The sequence below is a fragment of the Ambystoma mexicanum genome, chromosome 12, assembly GCF_040938575.1.
Source record: "Ambystoma mexicanum isolate Mex_15411 chromosome 12, UKY_AmexF1_1, whole genome shotgun sequence".
In the NCBI taxonomy this organism is placed as follows: Eukaryota; Metazoa; Chordata; class Amphibia; order Caudata; family Ambystomatidae; genus Ambystoma; species Ambystoma mexicanum.
In genome coordinates, this window is record NC_090936.1 from 282,386,143 (window position 1) to 282,409,964 (window position 23,822).

The window sequence follows — 23,822 nt, forward strand, 5'->3', positions numbered from 1 at the left end:
CTATTAACTTTGCAAAAGGCAAAAAACAATTCAACCTGCTTCCTCAGCCCATTAGGGATTAGAGACACCAGGACTGCGTCGTCAGCAAACATCAGTACAGAGTATTTATCCCTGCCTAAAGCCGGGGCATTGGCTGCAGTGGACAGCAGAGACTCAGTTGCGCCATTAATGTAAAGGCAAAATAATGTGGATGCCAGGATCCAGTTTGCATGTCCCGGGACATCCCACCTACATGAAAGGAGGAAAGGATATTGCCAATATATATGAATGGAGACACTCATTGCCCAATTCACAATAACCTTAAGTCTTTGCTGGGGATTATTATTCTGCAGTTGTAATTCTGCCGATTTTTCCAGTTTTTCAGTGATAAAGTGGAGGATTTACCTCCAGCATAAATTCTCCACTTCAAGGCCAAATTCGGGATTCGGCAGATTGGTAAAAGTGGTGGTAACTCTGTTACCACCACTTTTTTTGCCACTCCCCCAAACTCGGAATGAAGACCATTTCCTTTTTCCCCCCAGGATCGAGAACTTTCCTCACATATTCTAGGACTGGAGCTTTGTTTAAATATTTTTAATGGCCCTAGAATATGTTGGGAAGGCTAATTAGTCAGATGGAAAAAACATGGGCAATGATGATTTTTCCACCGATATAATCACATCCAAACATTTGACTATATGTCTCTGATCGGTCATACAATGCTTGCAGGGAAAGGTAAACGCACTAGAAAACAATCCACTACACATGTGGCACATGAAACCTGAATGCAAAAGTTTGCAACAAACTTACCAGCTTTCCGCATAAGCATGTGCTCTGCCTCGATGCCAGTGATCTCAGAGACAGTGGTGAACACATGGGCACAGTGTACAGCGGCGCGCTCCATGCAGTACCGATGGTAGATCTGCCTGTCCCCAGCTTCTTTGTCAATGTTGAACTGTAAAGAAAAAGACATCCTTTAGATACCACACTGACAATGCCAGAATGTATTTTATATAGTGCACATCTATCATTGATATGATGTTTTAGGGCTGTTTCCTTGTTTCAAAGTCCAGTAGCTGCATAGTTCAGGGACCCAAAAAGGAATCCTACATATTTAGAGCCCGATTCATGGAAAAGTGAGCATTTCTCCCGCAATAGCCACACGCCACACTCAACACTGTGCAAGCCTGCGTGCAGAATAAAAAATGCGTGCCCTGCATATTCATGGAATGCTCTGCACAAGGTAACCATATTCGCAAGTCGTGCCCGGAATGCACTAGACACGGCCCCACACAAAGCATAAACAGCCAGAAAAGCTACCGTTGCGTGCCCCCCCTGGGGGTGAATACATTCACCCTTCAAACAGTCTTTGGGGTCCCGATAAGCAGGCCTGCATCTCGGGAACTCTGTGCAGGGTCCCCTGTAACTGTTGCCGGCACCCCAACAACATGAGTATGAAAATGTGTAACTCAGGTTGAACTTGGAAAATCTGTGTGCAAACCCCTGTAAACCATTCCTGCACCCCGCTACACTGTGTACGCGCACCCCTAAGATCGATCAGAAACACGGTTGCGCACACGCACCCCGAAATCCGACATGCAAACCCTATTTGCAAGTGAGTTTACGCCTGCCTTCAGGTGCATTGGGATCATCGTATTTGCGTGGCCATTTCTATACCAAGAGGCTGCGTGGGCGTATCCATAAATACGTATCGTTTGGTGCAATTGTAGGCGTGCGAGGGACTGCCTGCGGACAGTACCTCGGAACACCCACTTTCTGGCATGTTCTTCCCCATTTTCTGTGTTCCGCTCCCTTTCCAGTCCTCTGTGCAAGCCACGCCCACGCAAGGCGCTCGATGGCTTCCAGAGACGTGGCGAGCCTGTGCAAACTCCACGCAAGTCCTGGAAAAATCCAGCGCATTCAATACCGTGAATCAACAAACGGGATTTTGCATGCAGTTTGGCGTGCAAGTTCCCCCATTCCTGTGCACATAATTCCATGAATGAAGCCATCAGTTTAGAAATATATCTTACATTCAGAATAAAAACGTTGTTAAAGGATGTTATGGTTCAAAGTAAAACCGTAAAAATAAAACCTGAAATTAGCGAGTTATGGTAAGCGAAGCAACCATAACTTGCGCCACCACTGTGCACTGCTAAGACTAACACCCAGGACATCAAAGATGACATTACAAATGTCATTGAGGACATCACTGATGACATCACATGTGCATTCACTTTTCATGAAAAGTGTGTATTAGGGATTGTTATTATAATGTTGACAAAAAAGTGTCAAGGGTCATTGGAATAAATATCATGAGCTACTTAGTGCATTAAGCAATGCATTGATATAAATAGCATTCTATTCTGAAGTTCTATCCAGTATACTAAGCTACTCATGTAGAAACATAGGCATTGTGTGCCGCATACATGATGGAGGTGCAATATTCATAATCTTGCCATGTTGAACAGTGAAATGATAACTGCTTTCTTATTAGAGTTTTGCGTACTGTGAAACATGTAATAAGTAGCTAATGAAACCCCTTACTAGATAATTGCATTATTACAGACAAAACACAAAGAGACAACAACACATACAAATATAAGTATATACAGGGAAAGTGAAGTAAGCAAAAAAGCAGAAGTAGTAGCAGAAGGTGTTCATATCTTAACACAGAGAAATGATTGCTCTGTTTCAAAGCTGCTACCTCCCCTATGTATATGTATTATATGATGTGATACGACCCTAAGGAAAGTAGTGTGAGTACAATGTATACAGATATGAGCATATACAGGGAAAGTACAGTAATAAAAAAAAACAGAACTATCAGAAAGTGCTGATAATCCTACTGATTATCTTCATGCACAGAAAGCATTGCTGTCTTTCAAGCTTGTGTCTTCCCCTATGTATATGTTTCATATGATGTGACTGGACCATAAGGGAATTACTGTAAGAACATGCTTGAAGGATAAGTCTACAAATATAGTACCTTTTACATTTTTTGTTCCTGACTGTTACTGAAGAAAACCATGTGGCCTAGATTTGTCAGTAAAGGAAAATAGGGGGAGCCAGACATGTGATGTCAACAGTGATGTCATCAATGACATTTGAGATGTCATCTTTGATGTCCTGGGTGTTAGTCTTAGCAGTGCATGGTGGTGGCACGAGTTATGGTTGCTTAGCTTACCATAACTGGCGAATTTCAGGGGTTTTTCGGTTTTACTTGGAACCATAATGTCCCTTTAACTAAGTTTTTTTCTGAATTTCATAGGTTTTTGGTAGCGCAACTTAACCATAACGTCCCTTTAACAATGTTTTTTTACTGAATTTCATAGGTTTTTAGTAGCACAACTTAACCATAATGTCCCTGACTTTATATACATGTAACATAGAACATACTTAACCCCCAGCTAGTGATTTTGATGTTGCAGACTGTGCGTATGACCGCGGACGGACGCGGACTACAGAAACACTACCCAAAAACTCAGGGGGTATCTTAAATTGTTATATCATGCTATATGAACACTGCACAAGTTCAAAAACCAGCACACAAACACATGTAACCTTAACATACATATATATTTTTTTAACAGACCATACAAACATTGAAGATAGTACACCAAAAGATACATTGGAAAATACTCTCCAGCACATGGAGGAAAAAATGGACATGCTCATGGCAAATTTCAACCATTTGAAAATTTTTGTGGAGGACCACATACAAGAAAAAATGTAATACCATTGTCCCACATGTACATGTCCCCCTTCTCCATATCCCAGTCAATTATCCCCAAACCCTCTCCACGAAGAAAAACGTTTGGTTCAGACTTCCATCCCTTCATCTCCTCCTATCCATCCTCTCGAAACCCCCAAATCCCCTGTGTTTGTGTCCGTTTCTCCTTCCCCTTCACTTTCATAAATTGTACATCTATATATAATAAAACAAAAATATTATATGTGTTTTTAATTCAGTTCTTTTTTGATTTTTTTTTTAAAAAAGGCAGTTGAAGTGTCCTCGGATATCCGCAATTAACCAAAATGGTGGTGTCCTAAGGACACTATACCTGTCCATAATGTCCGCAGTCAGGTTGAAACTGTTCTAAGAACACACTTGGTGTCCGGGATGTCTGCAATTAACCAAAATGGGTGTGTCCTAAGGACTCTATACCTGTCCGTACTGTCAGCAAGCAAAATTGAACTGTTCTTAGAACACACTCGGTGCCCGAAATGTCCAAAATTAACCAAAATGGAGGTGTCCATAGGACACAATGCCTGTCTGTACTGTTCGCAGGCAAGTTGAAACTGTTCTAAGAACACACACGTGTCCGGGATGTCCGTAATCAAACGAAAATGGAGGTGTCCTAAGGACACTATACCTGTCCGTGCAGTTCGCAGGCAAGTTAAAACTGTTCTAAGAACACACGCATTGTCAGTAACTGTTCGTCTCATTTGTGTCGCACTTTTAATTAGTTTCAGGACCCGGACACTGTCCGTAGAACATCCACGTGCATGTGCACAACCGTTCCTGTGCATTTGGTGTCCAGAGGACACCCGTTCCCTTCACAGACATGTTCGCAACGCCAACATGTGACCACATCCACGCTGAGTGTGTGTCCTGAATTGTGGACACTGTCCGGGTCCCTGAACATTTTAAAAGTACCTTTTCAGGCAATCCACAGTATTTTATAGTAATAATTCACCATAGCACATGTCCCAGACAATGACCCTGACTTTCTGCATACTTTTTGGAACTTTTTGAGCCTTTTTGGGGTGTTCGATCTGTCCGCAGACAGCGCGGGTGTCCGCGGACCCCACCTGCACCCCTATAAAAGGCCACACCCCAGAGCTCATCTTCATTCTGTCTTTCTACTATTGAAGATTGACCTGCTTTTGCTGCCTTTCCTGTTGCTTCTTGAAACCAGATTGCATCCCTGGATGCTGTACTTCAACATGGTGCTACATCTGCCTCAGCACCACCCCCGCACCCTCCACCACCACCATCTCCCCAAGGGCCTGAAGAGGGGAACAGGCGTGAGGATGTAGAAGAGGATGAAGAGGATGACGAGGATGAGGTAGTGGAAGTCCCTACTACTGGCACTCGCCGTGAGTCTTGGATGTGGTGGTTATTTACCATTCATGGTAACTTAACCAAGGCGCATGTGAACAAGGTCACCTGCAACCAGTGCAAAATGGTGCTGAGTCGCGGGAAGCTTGGTTCGTACAGCTTTGGTATGACAACTATGAAGCAACATCTAATGTTGTTCCATGGTGGGGCCATTCGCAAGGTTGTACCTTGTGAGGTGCCTAGTAGGTTGAGTTCCTCTATTACATCCTCTGTTTCTGCTCCTCTTACAACAAGAGACACTCCTGTGGGAGAGTCCATCCCTCCAGCTGCCTCACAGGCCATTCACAATGCTGATGACCCTTACCTTTCAAGGGTCACAGCTTTGTGTATGTACTGCGACGCAGTACTCTGCAGGGGGGAGAGACTTCGAAGTGCTTTTGAGACTAGGGTCTCAGAGCACGAGAAGACATGCCCACTACCTAAGTAAGGCCCACCCTACATCTTCCTCTCTCCACCCGCCCTTTCTTATCCCCATGGTTGGTGTCCCCCCCTTACCATCCTTTCCCCTCCTCTCCTAGTGTGTCGTGTTTACAAAATCCCAAAAATATAAAACAACAAAAATCCCCAAAAAAAGGCTCTTTTCAGAGTCGCCTTTCACAGTCTAAAAATAGAAGTGACAAATAAATGGAGCAGGGCCCTGTGCATTTATTTTAGAAGTCCGCGGACAGTTCGCAAACATCTAAAATTTTGGGGTGCTGCCCTATCAAAATCATTGCACTTTTCTCTGGGAGGAAGAGGTGGCTCTGAAAAAAGCCTTTTGGTGGTGTTTTTTTGTGTTTGAAAAACTTGAAATAGTCAACACCTACTGAAAAATGGATGGCTGTAATTCCACAAAAGGATGCAATGCATTTTGTACATTTCTCAGAAAAATCTGATTACCAGCATAAGTAAGATGAACTCCATCTCTGCGAAAAATGTATGTCCTACGAAATATAATATTTTCATTGTGGAAAGAGGACATGCCAACATCTCTTAGAAAGGCACTAACAGCCTTATTAACATTCCTCCTTGCTTTCTCCATTTGTGGACCAAATGAAGAAGAACTCAGTCACATTTGTCTCTGCGCAATACAAGAAAATATTACTTGGGAATTTGGAAACATGTCCATGACCTTCCCAAGTCCTTCTTTCATTGCAAATTGCAAAGAAATTCCTGACACATGTTCTAAACTGTTCCCTCCACAATGAATTATAATTATGACTGGATGAAGCTCTGTCTCCAAACAAGCACAGGGAGGTATCAAATCCAGCCACTTCTTTCTACGAACTCCATGCCAATGCATTTCCACATGAGGGAATCCAAGATCTGAAGCTACTCCACAGCGTTGTGCATGCACCTCCAACCAATGTATCCATGAGTCTCCCCAAAATCCAGACAATCTGTTTTCTGAAACACACAGCCATAGCTAACTGTTCTTCTCTCAGGAAAAAGACGTTCTGACAAACTCTCTCTTTACACAACGCACCCACTAAACTTTACTGAAAATCAATTGCTCTGCTCATTCTCATTTGCATGCCTCTCCACCCCAAAATCCCCCTATGTAATATGCAGTGTCCGCGGACTACCGCCATGTCCGCGGACATATCGTAACTTCGACAGCCCTTCTACCATTTCCACTTCACTCTCTGTGCCATTCCCTCATTGGATACAGCTAACCAGTCACACAACCATCCACCAATCACATCCAAGACCTCTACATCTAACTCCATCATCAGAGTTCAGCACTTCAAATGTACTGTAGATCACTCTGAGTACAATTCTCATATCATTGGAAAGCACCTACTACAAAAACTACTGTACAAGTCTCCAAGATTTCTACTTGCAACTGCATGCATATCCACATTCATGAATACAAACTGCAGGTATGCATATTTTCTGCACAGTACATGTCCAACTCTTAAAAACGAATATAAACAGAGTAAGTGCCACATAACCTGTATAGCCTATAAAATGAACGTATTGTCATTTTTTCCATCTGCTATAATCAACTTACACACACACCTATCTAAATAATTATAATATTAGAAGATGGAAGAAACAACAATATAATTGTGGAAAAACACTTAGTAGTGTATCATAAAATTACACACAGCCAGTAACATTTTATGCATCTTCATACACTCACACACATAGACACTTTCATTGAAATGCTCCCACCTGCAATAACACCACTACCTGTAAATCACATCCTTCTACTTTATTGCCCACAGCTTCACAAATACATATATTCCATGCTTTTCTATACAGTTTCTGCCATTTACCTAATAAAAATAGCTAAATAAATATAACATTATTTCTTCTTTCTCCTAACATTCTATAACACAGCTTTAAAAAAAAACAAGTGAATTTCATACATATATTCTACTCATTTACAAAGCATGTTGAACTAACATAATATAAAAAAAAATATAAAGGCTGCACATAGTCAAATGAAACTGCATACATACACTATGTATAGAAATCAAACAAGAATACTACTACAAAGATATAAAAATGAATCTCTCAATTAACATCACTGCTATAAACACACAGAATTACTGACTTCTTTCTTTTTACAATTGCAGTAAAGACCACTCTCCTGGAAAACAGCAACAACTGAACTACAAACACCGACTACAAAGAAACCTGCTCATTCCACAAAAAAAGAGTAAGTACAATACTACCTTAGTTTCTCTGCCTAGTCTTTAAATCTCTCCACAATCTTGCTCTCCCTTATCTCTCCTCTCTCCTATCTTTCTACACTCCCTCCAACTCCCTTCACTCTACTGACCACTTTCTTCTCACTGTTCCTCCTCCCCCTTGTGCCACATCCCATTTCAGCTCCTTCCATCTCCTAGCCCCCTGCACTGGAAATCCTTACCCCTCTCACTCTGCTCTATTTGTACCCTTTCCTCATTCTACACTTTCCTCAAATCTCTCCTTCCCCATTCCCCACCATGAAACCCCTCCCACCTTCATGCCCCCTACCCCTTGCCTTATCTCCTTAATCATCTACCTCCCCTTCCCTCTCCCCCATTCTAACCTTTAACCCCATCTGTTTCCCTCCTCCTCCTCTTCCCCACCCTTCCCTCTCTCTCACTTCTACTGCACTACTCTCCTTCTCCCCTTCAGTTTAATTGCTCTACTTACTGTTTTCTTGGTCTGATTCTCAATTTTAACTTGCTTCCACTGTTACTGTTATAATGTTAATTGTTAAATGTATCCTCTTGTTATTAAAATGTATTACTCAAACACACTGTGCGGGTGATTCATGCAATTTGTGCACCAAAAAAACGAAGATTTGTGTACCATTCTGCCCACAAATCACCATTTATTAAACAGGGATTAGCACGCGGAATGGCACACAAATCCCTGTTTTTTAGAGCACAAATAACAGAACTTAGCCCCTAGAATATTAGTATTACAAAACAAAGAATTGTTTTAATTTTATACCATTTGATTTACTATTAGTGCGTATCCTCACCACTGTCATCTAAACCGCAGTATAGTAACACACAAATAGAAGAATAGACTTTCCAACTAATTGTAGCTGCCCAATGCACAATTACACACCACCAGATACATCTTTACCATCATACTCAGACACTCATGCATACAGCACACATACATTGCACAACAGCCCAACCCATATCTTCTATTTTTTTGTTTCAACAGACCCCACAGAATGCCTACTAGAAAGCAAGTCCTTAGAAAGCAATGCAGAAATAGCAAATGAAAATAAACATTTCCAAAATAAGCATCCATCTCTAGCAGAGTTTGTACAAAAAGTTCAAACAAAACAGCTAATATAGTCATTTAGCAAAACAAAACAATCTTCCAGTACAGAAACTTTGCCTCCTCTATCAAAATGTAAAAGAAAACAGAAAATGATTAACAGAAATGCAGCTACCACTACTGCTAAAACTGCTCCTATAAATCTTGATATAGTAGGAAGTAACCATACCAAAAAAAGTATATTAGCAAAAATGTTCCGCCACAGAGTCCTTTAGAGTCTTATAAAAACAGGAGACAAATCATGCGCAACCCTTAAACACTACCGTAGAAAATTAATCTTAGAAGCTTTGATAGACAGTGCAATCCTTCTCAAAAGAAAGTTTTTTTTATTTTAGTGTTAAACAGAATGAAACCACTAACAAAACTAAGTACTAAATTACAAAAAAGGCTACTCAATAAATGGAATGTCAACAAAAATAACTTTTTAAAAATGTGTGGAGGTGAATGGAGTCACACTACAAATACAGAACCATATTTCAATAAAGAAGAATACAAACAAAATCAAAAAAACACAACTGCCATCCATAGCAGTGGATGAGGTTAATGAAAACGTAATAATACCATAATGGAACAAGAAATACTGCTTACAAAAATATCCCCAGAAAACTCAGTATCAATTCTCCATTCGACTGAACCAGAACGTCCAGTACACAAATGGCCATGCACGTTAATGTGTAACATTGCCAAAAAATCTTTCAAATCTTTACGCCAGTTCCTCAATCAATATGTGAAAGGCAAAGACAAAATCAAAATAAAACTGCTGCAAAATATGGATACCTGTCCAGTGCGCAAATACACAGGACTGCCAAGACAGTAATTGGCCTGCATTTCAGAACCTATTTGCAAAAGCAGGTTACATCATATCAAAATGATATCAACACATCATTCAACTATAAGAAATCTAGTCTATAAACTGTATTATTCTAAAAGTCCTGCTTTAGCACTAGACAATTTAAATACCAATCTTCTACATGGTGCAGCCAAAGACCTACTCGAAGAAATCAACCATATCCAGAGTAAATATTTTGGAAGTGAAAACCACTTACAAAATGCAATAGCTATACAACAGACTTGCAACAATTCTGCACATGGCAACCTTCTACACAAAAACACACACACACAAAAAAGAAATACTAAAATTCAAAAGTACATCCGCTGAAGTACCAAACCATGTGTGTGTGTGTTGCTGCAGAACTTTTTATAAAAGTAACACAACAACTATAGACATAAAATACAAAATTGAAGACAATGAAGATTCCAAATCGTTTGAATTTGCTCTCTACCTTATAGCAGAATTATACCTTATACAATCCATTACACTCTAATGACACCATAGAAGATGCACTAGAAAAATACCAAATGTGACAAACAAAAGGATCACCTATCAGCATATGGGAAAAAAGTATTGAAGCATGTGCTTTTCCTCTACTGTTTCCTACTGGCGAAGGAGGAAGGTACGATAATAGACCGATTAAAATAACAGCATCAGAATACCGCTCGTTACGGATGTATTCTGAAGACCCCAGATTTAGACAAAATGTGGAATACATATTCCACCTACTCTTTGAAAGTGAACTAGCAACTCTATGTTACGGAGTTGCACACACATTAAAATCAGGAACCCACTTTCAAAATATGTCAGCTATACAATTACTACAAAAAGTGCAAGAAAAAGATGAGGTCTTACAATCAAGCATTACACATCTGTTAGCAAACATGCATGGTACGAAAGAATACTGGTTCCAACGTCACAGAGATGTACGTTGTATGATAAGAAACCTTGGCCCACCCACTTGGTTTGTTACATTAAGTTGTGCATAATATGCATGGGAAGATCTACATGATTTCCTACGCATATCAAACAAAAACAAAACAAACAGATATATACTAATACCTGGAGAACTTTGCTCGCTAGATCCTGTTAATGTTTAAAGATATTTCCATCATCGCTTCATTGCTATGCTACACTTTATTTGTAATAAAACTGTTCCTCCCCTCAGAGAAGTGCAACACTTCTTTTGGAGAAAAGAATACCAAGCCAGAGGAGCACCACATATCCACATGCTTTTATGGATTAAAGATGCTCCTAAATTTGGTCAAGACAGAGATGCCACTGTGTTACAGTTTATCGAAAAATATGTCACTTGTGAAATTCCATCAGAAGCAACAAATAGTGATCTTCATGCACAAATTGTACAATTTCAAAGACACAAATGTGGCAAGTATTGTCGTCGCATATACAAAAACAAAGGGAAATACTACACCAAATGCCGCTTTGGTTTCCCTAGACCGGTTACAGAAGTAGGTGAAGTGAACAACTTACAGGGTAATTCATAGAATTTTGCAGAAAAGTGTCGCAAGCGGCTGGCGCAGAGTGTCCGCGTGCGATTGTCTGCGCCAGGCACGTGCGCTAAAACCGATTTCCGCGCACAGCGTATTCATGGATTTTAGGCTCCCAAATCAGCCGTGGCGCAGAGTATCGCAGCGACCCTGCAGCAGCGCCAGTAACGCCCCCAAGAACGCCCTCGCACAAGGAAAAGCCATCAAAATCGCTAAATCATCGCAAAGGGCTGCGCTAACCCTGGACCAGTCTACAGGGCTGCCAAACAAGGAACGCAAAGCGGGTAACGTGCATATCAGGGGTACGCGTGAAGTTATACACGCGATTAGCCAGGGTACGTGTATTACAGGGGTACGCGTGAAGTATTACACGCGATTAGCCAGGGCACGTATATCACAGGGGTACGCAGGAATTATCACACACGATTTGGCTGGGTACGTGTATTACAGGGGTACACGGGAAGTTCTACACACGATTCGGCTGGGTACGTGTATTACAGGGGTGCGCGGGAATCCTCACATGCGATTTGGCCAGGTACGTGTATTACAGGGGTGCGCAGGAATTATCACACGCGATTTGGCTTGGTACGTGTATTACAGGGGTGCGTGGGAAGTTCTACACGCGATTGGCCAGGGTACGTGTATTACAGGGGTACTTGGGAATTATCACACGCGATTTGGCTGGGTACGTGTATTACAGGGGTACACGGGAAGTTCTACACGCGATTCGGCTGGGTACGTGTATTACAGTGGTGCGCGGGAATTCTCACATGCGATTTGGCCAGGTACGTGTATTACAGGGGTGTGCGGGAATAATCACATGCAATTAGGCTGGGTGGGTCCTCACAGGTGTTCCCTGTACCCTCTACGGCCCCTGCAGGCAGCCCACAAAACAGGGGACTACCCTGCACACCTGCTCATGTCCCCCTGCACCCCCACCCCCCAGCAGTGCAGGGGCAGCCTCCACCAGGCCCCCACACATGTCTCCCAACACCCCCACCCCCCAGCAGTGCAGGGGCACCCTCCACCAGGCCCCCACCCATGTCTCCCACCACCCCCACCTCCCAGCCACCAGGGACACCCTCCACCAGGCCCCCACACATGTCTCCCACCACCCCCACACCCCAGCATCCAGGGGCACCCTCCACCAGGCCCCCACCCATGTCTCCCACCACCCCCAACCCCCAGCCACCAGGGGCACCCTCCACCAGGCCCCCACCCATGTCTCTCACCACCCCCACCCCCCAGAATCCAGGGGCACCCTCCACCAGGCCCCCACCCATGTCTCACTCTGAGTACAATTCTCATATCATTGGAAAGCACCTACTACAAAAACTACTGTACAAGTCTCCAAGATTTCTACTTGCAACTGCATGCATATCTACATTCATGAATACAAACTGCAGGTATGCATATTTTCTGCACAGTACATGTCCAACTCTTAAAAACGAATATAAACAGAGTAAGTGCCACATAACCTGTATAGCCTATAAAATGAACGTATTGTCATTTTTTCCATCTGCTATAATCAACTTACACACACACCTATCTAAATAATTATAATATTAGAAGATGGAAGAAACAACAATATAATTGTGGAAAAACACTTAGTAGTGTATCATAAAATTACACACAGCCAGTAACATTTTATGCATCTTCATACACTCACACACATAGACACTTTCATTGAAATGCTCCCACCTGCAATAACACCACTACCTGTAAATCACATCCTTCTACTTTATTGCCCACAGCTTCACAAATACATATATTCCATGCTTTTCTATACAGTTTCTGCCATTTACCAAATAAAAATAGCTAAATAAATATAACATTATTTCTTCTTTCTCCTAACATTCTATAACACAGCTTTAAAAAAACCAAGTGAATTTCATACATATATTCTACTCATTTACAAAGCATGTTGAACTAACATAATATAAAAAAAAATATAAAGGCTGCACATAGTCAAATGAAACTGCATACATACACTATGTATAGAAATCAAACAAGAATACTACTACAAAGATATAAAAATGAATCTCTCAATTAACATCACTGCTATAAACACACAGAATTACTGACTTCTTTCTTTTTACAATTGCAGTAAAGACCACTCTCCTGGAAAACAGCAACAACTGAACTACAAACACCGACTACAAAGAAACCTGCTCATTCCACAAAAAAAGAGTAAGTACAATACTACCTTAGTTTCTCTGCCTAGTCTTTAAATCTCTCCACAATCTTGCTCTCCCTTATCTCTCCTCTCTCCTATCTTTCTACACTCCCTCCAACTCCCTTCACTCTACTGACCACTTTCTTCTCACTGTTCCTCCTCCCCCTTGTGCCACATCCCATTTCAGCTCCTTCCATCTCCTAGCCCCCTGCACTGGAAATCCTTACCCCTCTCACTCTGCTCTATTTGTACCCTTTCCTCATTCTACACTTTCCTCAAATCTCTCCTTCCCCATTCCCCACCATGAAACCCCTCCCACCTTCATGCCCCCTACCCCTTGCCTTATCTCCTTAATCATCTACCTCCCCTTCCCTCTCCCCCATTCTAACCTTTAACCCCATCTGTTTCCCTCCTCCTCCTCTTCCCCACCCTTCCCTCTCTCTCACTTCTACTGCACTACTCTCCTTCTCCCCTTCAGTTTAATTGCTCTACTTACTGTTTTCTTGGTCTGATTCTCAATTTTAACTTGCTTCCACTGTTACTGTTATAATGTTAATTGTTAAATGTATCCTCTTGTTATTAAAATGTATTACTCAAACACACTGTGCGGGTGATTCATGCAATTTGTGCACCAAAAAAACGAAGATTTGTGTACCATTCTGCCCACAAATCACCATTTATTAAACAGGGATTAGCACGCGGAATGGCACACAAATCCCTGTTTTTTAGAGCACAAATAACAGAACTTAGCCCCTAGAATATTAGTATTACAAAACAAAGAATTGTTTTAATTTTATACCATTTGATTTACTATTAGTGCGTATCCTCACCACTGTCATCTAAACCGCAGTATAGTAACACACAAATAGAAGAATAGACTTTCCAACTAATTGTAGCTGCCCAATGCACAATTACACACCACCAGATACATCTTTACCATCATACTCAGACACTCATGCATACAGCACACATACATTGCACAACAGCCCAACCCATATCTTCTATTTTTTTGTTTCAACAGACCCCACAGAATGCCTACTAGAAAGCAAGTCCTTAGAAAGCAATGCAGAAATAGCAAATGAAAATAAACATTTCCAAAATAAGCATCCATCTCTAGCAGAGTTTGTACAAAAAGTTCAAACAAAACAGCTAATATAGTCATTTAGCAAAACAAAACAATCTTCCAGTACAGAAACTTTGCCTCCTCTATCAAAATGTAAAAGAAAACAGAAAATGATTAACAGAAATGCAGCTACCACTACTGCTAAAACTGCTCCTATAAATCTTGATATAGTAGGAAGTAACCATACCAAAAAAAGTATATTAGCAAAAATGTTCCGCCACAGAGTCCTTTAGAGTCTTATAAAAACAGGAGACAAATCATGCGCAACCCTTAAACACTACCGTAGAAAATTAATCTTAGAAGCTTTGATAGACAGTGCAATCCTTCTCAAAAGAAAGTTTTTTTTATTTTAGTGTTAAACAGAATGAAACCACTAACAAAACTAAGTACTAAATTACAAAAAAGGCTACTCAATAAATGGAATGTCAACAAAAATAACTTTTTAAAAATGTGTGGAGGTGAATGGAGTCACACTACAAATACAGAACCATATTTCAATAAAGAAGAATACAAACAAAATCAAAAAAACACAACTGCCATCCATAGCAGTGGATGAGGTTAATGAAAACGTAATAATACCATAATGGAACAAGAAATACTGCTTACAAAAATATCCCCAGAAAACTCAGTATCAATTCTCCATTCGACTGAACCAGAACGTCCAGTACACAAATGGCCATGCACGTTAATGTGTAACATTGCCAAAAAATCTTTCAAATCTTTACGCCAGTTCCTCAATCAATATGTGAAAGGCAAAGACAAAATCAAAATAAAACTGCTGCAAAATATGGATACCTGTCCAGTGCGCAAATACACAGGACTGCCAAGACAGTAATTGGCCTGCATTTCAGAACCTATTTGCAAAAGCAGGTTACATCATATCAAAATGATATCAACACATCATTCAACTATAAGAAATCTAGTCTATAAACTGTATTATTCTAAAAGTCCTGCTTTAGCACTAGACAATTTAAATACCAATCTTCTACATGGTGCAGCCAAAGACCTACTCGAAGAAATCAACCATATCCAGAGTAAATATTTTGGAAGTGAAAACCACTTACAAAATGCAATAGCTATACAACAGACTTGCAACAATTCTGCACATGGCAACCTTCTACACAAAAACACACACACACAAAAAAGAAATACTAAAATTCAAAAGTACATCCGCTGAAGTACCAAACCATGTGTGTGTGTGTTGCTGCAGAACTTTTTATAAAAGTAACACAACAACTATAGACATAAAATACAAAATTGAAGACAATGAAGATTCCAAATCATTTGAATTAGCTCTCTACCTTATAGCAGAATTATACCTTATACAATCCATTACACTCTAATGACACCATAGAAGATGCACTAGAAAAATACCAAATGTGACAAACAAAAGGATCACCTATCAGCATATGGGAAAAAAGTATTGAAGCATGTGCTTTTCCTCTACTGTTTCCTACTGGCGAAGGAGGAAGGTACGATAATAGACCGATTAAAATAACAGCATCAGAATACCGCTCGTTACGGATGTATTCTGAAGACCCCAGATTTAGACAAAATGTGGAATACATATTCCACCTACTCTTTGAAAGTGAACTAGCAACTCTATGTTACGGAGTTGCACACACATTAAAATCAGGAACCCACTTTCAAAATATGTCAGCTATACAATTACTACAAAAAGTGCAAGAAAAAGATGAGGTCTTACAATCAAGCATTACACATCTGTTAGCAAACATGCATGGTACGAAAGAATACTGGTTCCAACGTCACGGAGATGTACGTTGTATGATAAGAAACCTTGGCCCACCCACTTGGTTTGTTACATTAAGTTGTGCATAATATGCATGGGAAGATCTACATGATTTCCTACGCATATCAAACAAAAACAAAACAAACAGAGATATACTAATACCTGGAGAACTTTGCTCGCTAGATCCTGTTAATGTTTAAAGATATTTCCATCATCGCTTCATTGCTATGCTACACTTTATTTGTAATAAAACCGTTCCTCCCCTCAGAGAAGTGCAACACTTCTTTTGGAGAAAAGAATACCAAGCCAGAGGAGCACCACATATCCACATGCTTTTATGGATTAAAGATGCTCCTAAATTTGGTCAAGACAGAGATGCCACTGTGTTACAGTTTATCGAAAAATATGTCACTTGTGAAATTCCATCAGAAGCAACAAATAGTGATCTTCATGCACAAATTGTACAATTTCAAAGACACAAATGTGGCAAGTATTGTCGTCGCATATACAAAAACAAAGGGAAATACTACACCAAATGCCGCTTTGGTTTCCCTAGACCGGTTACAGAAGTAGGTGAAGTGAACAACTTACAGGGTAATTCATAGAATTTTGCAGAAAAGTGTCGCAAGCGGCTGGCGCAGAGTGTCCGCGTGCGATTGTCTGCGCCAGGCACGTGCGCTAAAACCGATTTCCGCGCACAGCGTATTCATGGATTTTAGGCTCCCAAATCAGCCGTGGCGCAGAGTATCGCAGCGACCCTGCAGCAGCGCCAGTAATGCCCCCAAGAACGCCCTTGCGCAAGGAAAAGCCATCAAAATCGCTAAATCATCGCAAAGGGCTGCGCTAACCCTGGACCAGTCTACAGGGCTGCCAAACAAGGAACGCAAAGCGGGTAACGTGCATATCAGGGGTACGCGTGAAGTTATACACGCGATTAGCCAGGGTACGTGTATTACAGGGGTACGCGTGAAGTATTACACGCGATTAGCCAGGGCACGTATATCACAGGGGTACGCAGGAATTATCACACACGATTTGGCTGGGTACGTGTATTACAGGGGTACACGGGAAGTTCTACACGCGATTCGGCTGGGTACTTGTATTACAGGGGTGCGCGGGAATCCTCACATGCGATTTGGCCAGGTAAGTGTATTACAGGGGTGCGCGGGAATTATCACACGCGATTTGGCTTGGTACGTGTATTACAGGGGTGCATGGGAAGTTCTACACGCGATTGGCCAGGGTACGTGTATTACAGGGGTACTTGGGAATTATCACACGCGATTTGGCTGGGTACGTGTATTACAGGGGTACACGGGAAGTTCTACACGCGATTCGGCTGGGTACGTGTATTACAGTGGTGCGTGGGAATTCTCACATGCGATTTGGCCAGGTACGTGTATTACAGGGGTGTGCGGGAATAATCACACACAATTAGGCTGGGTGGGTCCTCACAGGTGTTCCCTGTACCCTCTACGGCCCCTGCAGGCAGCCCACAAAACAGGGGACTACCCTGCACACCTGCTCATGTCCCCCTGCACCCCCACCCCCCAGCAGTGCAGGGGCAGCCTCCACCAGGCCCCCACACATGTCTCCCAACACCCCCACCCCCCAGCAGTGCAGGGGCACCCTCCACCAGGCCCCCACTCATGTCTCCCACCACCCACACCCCCCAGTCACCAGGGGCACCCTCCACCAGGCCCCCACCCATGTCTCCCACCACCCCCACCCCCCAGCATCCAGGGGCACCCTCCACCAGGCTCCCACCCATGTCTCCCACCACCCCCACCCCCCAGCATCCAGGGGCACCCTCCACCAGGCCCCCACCCATGTCTCCCACCACCCCCAACCCCCAGCCACAAGGGGCACCCTCCACCAGGCCCCCACTCATGTCTCCCACCACCCCCACCCCCCAGCATCCAGGGGCACCCTCCACCAGGCCCCCACCCATGTCTCCCACCACCCCCACCCCCCAGCATCCAGGGGCACCCTCCACCAGGCCCCCACCCATGTCTCCCACCACCCCCACCCCCCAGCCACCAGGGGCACCCTCCACCAGGCCCCCACTCATGTCTCCCACCACCCCCACCCCCCAGAATCCAGGGGCACCCTCCACCAGGCCCCCACCCATGTCTCCCACCACCCCCAACCCCCAGCCACCAGGGGCACCCTCCACCAGGCCCCCACCCATGTCTCTCACCACCCCCACCCCCCAGAATCCAGGGGCACCCTCCACCAGGCCCCCACCCATGTCTCCCACCACCCCCACCCCCCAGCATCCAGGGGCACCCTCCACCAGGCTCCCACCCATGTCTCCCACCACCCCCACCCCCCAGCCACCAGGGGCACCCTCCTCCAGGCCCCCACCCATGTCTCCCACCACCCCCTCCCCCCAGCCACCAGGGGCACCCTCCACCAGGCCCCCACTCATGTCTCCCACCACCCCCACCCCCCAGCAGTGCAGGGGCAGCCTCCACCACGCCCCCACTCATGTCTCCCACCACCCCCACCCCCCAGCATCCATGGGCACCCTCCACCAGGCCCCCACCCATGTCTCCCACCACCCCCAACCCCCTTAGCCACCAGGGGCACCCTCCACCAGGCCCCCACTCATGTCTCCCACCACCCCCACCCCCCAGCATCCAGGGGCACCCTCCACCAGGCCCCCACCCATGTCTCCCACCACCCCCAACCCCCAGCCACCAGGGGCACCCTCCACCAGGCCCCCACTCATGTCTCCCACCACCCCCACCCCCAGCATCCAGGGGCACCCTCCACCAGGCCCCCACTCATGTCTCCCACCACCCCCACCCCCCAGCAGTGCAGGGGCAGCCTCCACCAGGACCCCACTCATGTCCCCTATCACCCCCACCCTCCCGCCACCAGGGGCACCCTCCACCAGGCCCCCATCCATGTCTCCCACCACCCCCAACCCCCAGCCACCAGGGGCACCCTCCACCAGGCCCCCACTCATGTCTCCCACCACCCCCACCCCCCAGCATCCAGGGGCACCCTCCACCAGGCCCCCACCCATGTCTCCCACCACCCCCACCCCCCAGCATCCAGGGGCACCCTCCACCAGGCTCCCACCCATGTCTCCCACCACCCCCACCCCCCAGCCACCAGGGGCACCCTCCACCAGGCCCCCACTCATGTCTCCCACCACCCCCACCCCCCAGCATCCAGGGGCATCCTCCACCAGGCCCCCACCCATGTCTCCCACCACCCCCCAGCCACCAGGGGCACCCTCCACCAGGCCCCCACTCATGTCTCCCACCACCCCCACCCCCCAGCAGTGCAGGGGCAGCCTCCACCAGGCCCCCACTCATGTCCCCTATCACCCCCCCGCCACCAGGGGCACCCTCCACCAGGCCCCCATCCGTGTCTCCCACCGCCCCCACCCCCCGCCACCAGGGGCACCCTCCACCAGGCCCCCATCCATGTCTCCCACCACCCCCACCCCCCAGCAGTGCAGGGGCACCCTCCACCAGGCCCCCACTCATGTCCCCTATCACCCCCACCCCCCGCCACCAGGGGCACCCTCCACCAGGCCCCCATTCATGTCTCCCACCACCCCCACCCCCCAGCAGTGCAGGGGCACCCTCCACCAGGCCCCCATCCATGTCTCCCACCACCCCCACCCCCAGCCACCAGGGGCACCCTCCACCAGGCCCCCACTCATGTCTCCCACCACCCCCACCCCCCAGCCACCAGGGGCACCCTCCACCAGGCCCCCACTCATGTCTCCCACCACCCCCAACCCCCAGCATCCAGGGGCACCCTCCACCAGGCCCCCACTCATGTCTCCCACCACCCCCACCCCCCGGCATCCAGGGGCACCCTCCACCAGGCCCCCACCCATGTCTCCCACCACCCCCACCCCCCAGCATCCAGGGGCACCCTCCACCAGGCTCCCACCCATGTCTCCCACCACCCCCACCCCCCAGCAGTGCAGGGGCACCCTCCACCAGGCCCCCACTCATGTCCCCTATCACCCCCACCCCCCCGCCACCAGGGGCACCCTCCACCAGGCCCCCATCCATGTCTCCCACCACCCCCACCCCCCAGCAGTGCAGGGGCACCCTCCACCAGGACACCAACTTCCCTGGCACTGAAGCTGGTGCCCCTCTGCCTCCTTGGCCGGGGGTTGCCACTGGTGCCAGATGTTGTAGTGCCCGACATGGCAACCCCAGAGGCAGGAGTCGGTGGGCAACTGGGTCCTGGGGCTGGGCTGTGGGGCGACGGAAAAGCAGTCGGTTCCAGCAGGGGTGGTCACAGCAACAGCACCCCTGGCTGATGTGCAGGCAGCAAATGGCAGGGCACGTGGGCAGCAGGCAGTCAGGCAGCAGCAGAAGGCAGGTGGGAGCGTGCTCAGGGCTCTGGGGGGCAGTAATTTGGCCCCCTGGGCAGGAGCGCGGTCTTTCGTGTGTGAACGCGTGGACAGCTTGATACGTAGTGAGTGATTTTGCACTTGAAAATCCCACACGTCTGCGTGTAAATCGATGAAAGGCCCTTAGCGCGTAAACGCGTATGCGCGTCTATGAAGTCACGTGCACACGTAGGAAAAAGTTGCGTGACACGTCCGAGTGTCAAAGCGTGTTATTGGTGGAAATAGCCCTACACGCAGAAGTGTCAAAGCGTGTAATTGGTTCAAATGGACCTACACGCAGAAGTGTCAAAGCGTGTAATTGGTGCAAATGGACATACACGCAGAAGTGACAAAGCGTGTAATTGGTGCAAATGGACCTACACGCAGAAGTGACAAAGCGTGTAATTGGTGGGAATGGCCCTAGCATGTACACGCCGCGTAAGTGACGCTGTACGTGTGGGCCTGCATATAAGGTACGTGTAGAACACCAATTCCTTGTACTGCTTTTCGTGGAGAGCGAGTGGGTGAATTCTGTACTTCTTGTCGTTTCACACGCGATTTACTTCACGGCGTTTCAAGTTCGTACTCCCTGTTACCTCTGACAGCTTTTTCTATTTTTTCTCTTGTACTGGTTTACCTGGGCCTGTTCCCTCAAACAGTGTTCCCTTCTACTGTTGTCCTGTCTCCTCAGACAGCGTACATATCTTCTTTTGGCGGGGGTGTTGCCAACCAAACGCGCTCATTTTTCACGCTCTTTTACCTGCCAGATGGTGAGTCACGCACGTATCTAACATCTGTGCTTGCCCCGTGTGTAGCCTACCCCTTCAGAGGTCATTCTAGGCTGCGTGTGACACGCATACGTTCATTCTTGTGTTACTGGGTGCCACAGCGTAGTGCAGGTTTTTCTTTCTGCACACGTGGTCTAGGAGGGGTTGCGTGCACGTCATCTCCCTTTTTTGGGCCTCCTGTGCGTTGCGTGACCCGTCATCTTTCCCCAGGGGTTACATTCAGCCTTGCTAGAGCACTAGGGTACAATTACCATCTGGTACCCAACCCCTTTGACCCCAATTGCCCAGGACAATAGTCTACATCCACTCCCATACGCACATTAACATCAGTGCCATGGCTGGGAGGCGAGGATTCCGTAAGGGTGGCAAAGGTGGAAGAGCCACAAGTGGTGGCCGTGGTGGATCCGGTAGGGGACGTGGTCGTAACTTGCAGGATGAGCCTGTCCCCCCATGTGTGGAGGACCAGTCACGGGCACCCATAATCCCTCCCCCCTCCCCCCTCCCATTGAGGCTGATGTGGCTGACACCATCCATGCTCAGCCCTTGTTGGACCAGCCCATTGTGGCACCAGACCTGGCTGACTCCATGGCTGACTTCCAGGTCAGCAGGGCTACGACACGTGCGCTGGTGCACGTTGATGCCATCATGCCACGTGGATCTGGGGCAGCAAGGTCATCTGCAGCACCAAGGAGGCAGGGCGGAGAAGCTGCAGGGGCAGCTGCGGCTCCATCCACCCCAGCCCTCACACACCCAGCCAGGACAGTGTCGGTCCTAGTCCATGCTGCTGACATTCCCCCTGACACCATCACACTAGAGCCAATGCCTGCACCAACTCCCATGCTGAGTGTGCAATCCCACACTCCTGATACAGAGTCCACCAGGGCTCCTGCCCCTAGTGTCCAGAGCGGCGCAGGACACTCAGGATCACCACCACCTTCCAAGCGGAAGAGGAAGAGTGCTCGTCCAGCACAGGCTGATGCCCCAGACACGGCTACACAGTCCGGCCCGTCTAGGAAGCCCAGCTTCACGGATGACGAACTGAATGCACTTGTTGAGTATGTGTCCGGACATGACAACGAGATGGTCATTGTTGCAGGATCCAAGACCACACCTGCACAACGCCAGGCACACTGGCAGACCGTTGCGGACATCGTAAGTGCCCTTGGAATCGTGAGGCGCACAGCCAATGATTGCTATAAGCGCTGGAATGACCTAAAGCGCTGGGCAAAGAGTAAGCTGGCCTCAAGTCATGCCACAACTCTAGTGACTGGAGGTGGGTCTCCAGTAGTAGACATGGAACTCACTCCACATGAGTCAGTCGCTGGGACTTACGTCACGGAGGAACAGATCCAAGGCGTGGGAGATCTGGCTGATTACGAGGCATTGTCCGGTGAGTGCACATGCATGTGTGTGTCATCCATGTGCATGGTGTGTGTGAGGGCTTCTGTTTGTGTGCCAGGTGAGAGTGTGTGCGCCTGAGTCGTATGGGTCAGCCATGTGCTTCATGCAATACTTCCTGCGCAGCTGCATTTGGCCATAGCAGTATCCCTTCTGCCAACAGTAGACATCTAGCCCAACTGCACGCCAGTTGCCCTTGAAGTGTCACCTTGCCACAACATAGTTGCTTATTTTTCACTGGTCATTCAGTCAGATTGTTTGCATTCCCCCACTTTTACTAGCCATGTCGCTGTCCACTAGTCACATGTCTGACATGGCTATGGTAAAGTGGAGTGACTTTGTTACCTGGATATCATTTGTACACACATGTCCCTGTGCAATTGGACCATTTCAGACTGGCAGCTCCAGGTGAAAAATCTGACCTGTTAGAATTAGAAAAGCAATTACATGCGGGAACTGGACTGAATGAATAGGTGCTGCCCTCCTCTCCATCTTCACTCAATAGCAATGGTACATGCCATCTGTGTGATGGCATGTGTGTTTCACCTGGCAATCACAGGCCAATGTGTGATGCCACTGCCAGGCAGCATGCAGAAAATGTGTTAATCTTCCATCTTGGTGTCATCAGTGTGTGCCATTTGCCTGCACTTCATACGCAGTGAGGGTGCATGCATGGGAGGGTTTTAGTCATGTGGGACATGTGTCAATCAAGTACTGGTTCTCTTGCTTCTCAGCCCTCATTGTGTGCCATGGTGCTAATGCCTGTTTCCATTTCTTTGTTTTCATGTCTTTGCAGGGGAAGACGCACCTGATACTGCTGGGGTTGTGGAGATGGTGCAGACCCAGGAGGGGTCCGAGGGCCGACCAACCACCAGTGAGGGACGTGGTGTGGTGGTGGGGGAGAACCCACAACTGCTGCAGGTCGTGCTCTCAAGGGGTGTCTCTGGCTGCACCTCCCCCGAGCTGTACTCAGGTGTTGATTCGGATGAGACCTACGTGC

General features: G+C 46.6%; 1 protein-coding gene across 2 annotated transcripts in view; it reads right to left on the minus strand.

The window, feature by feature from the left end:
• Positions 1-23,822, minus strand: part of GYS2 (glycogen synthase 2) — a 919,141-nt gene that overhangs the window by 518,867 nt on the left and 376,452 nt on the right. For both annotated transcript variants that reach the window (XM_069628441.1, XM_069628442.1), the window contains one exon: positions 790-934. In XM_069628441.1, coding sequence (XP_069484542.1) covers positions 790-934 — 145 coding nt within the window. The remainder of the gene's footprint in view (positions 1-789; positions 935-23,822) is intronic.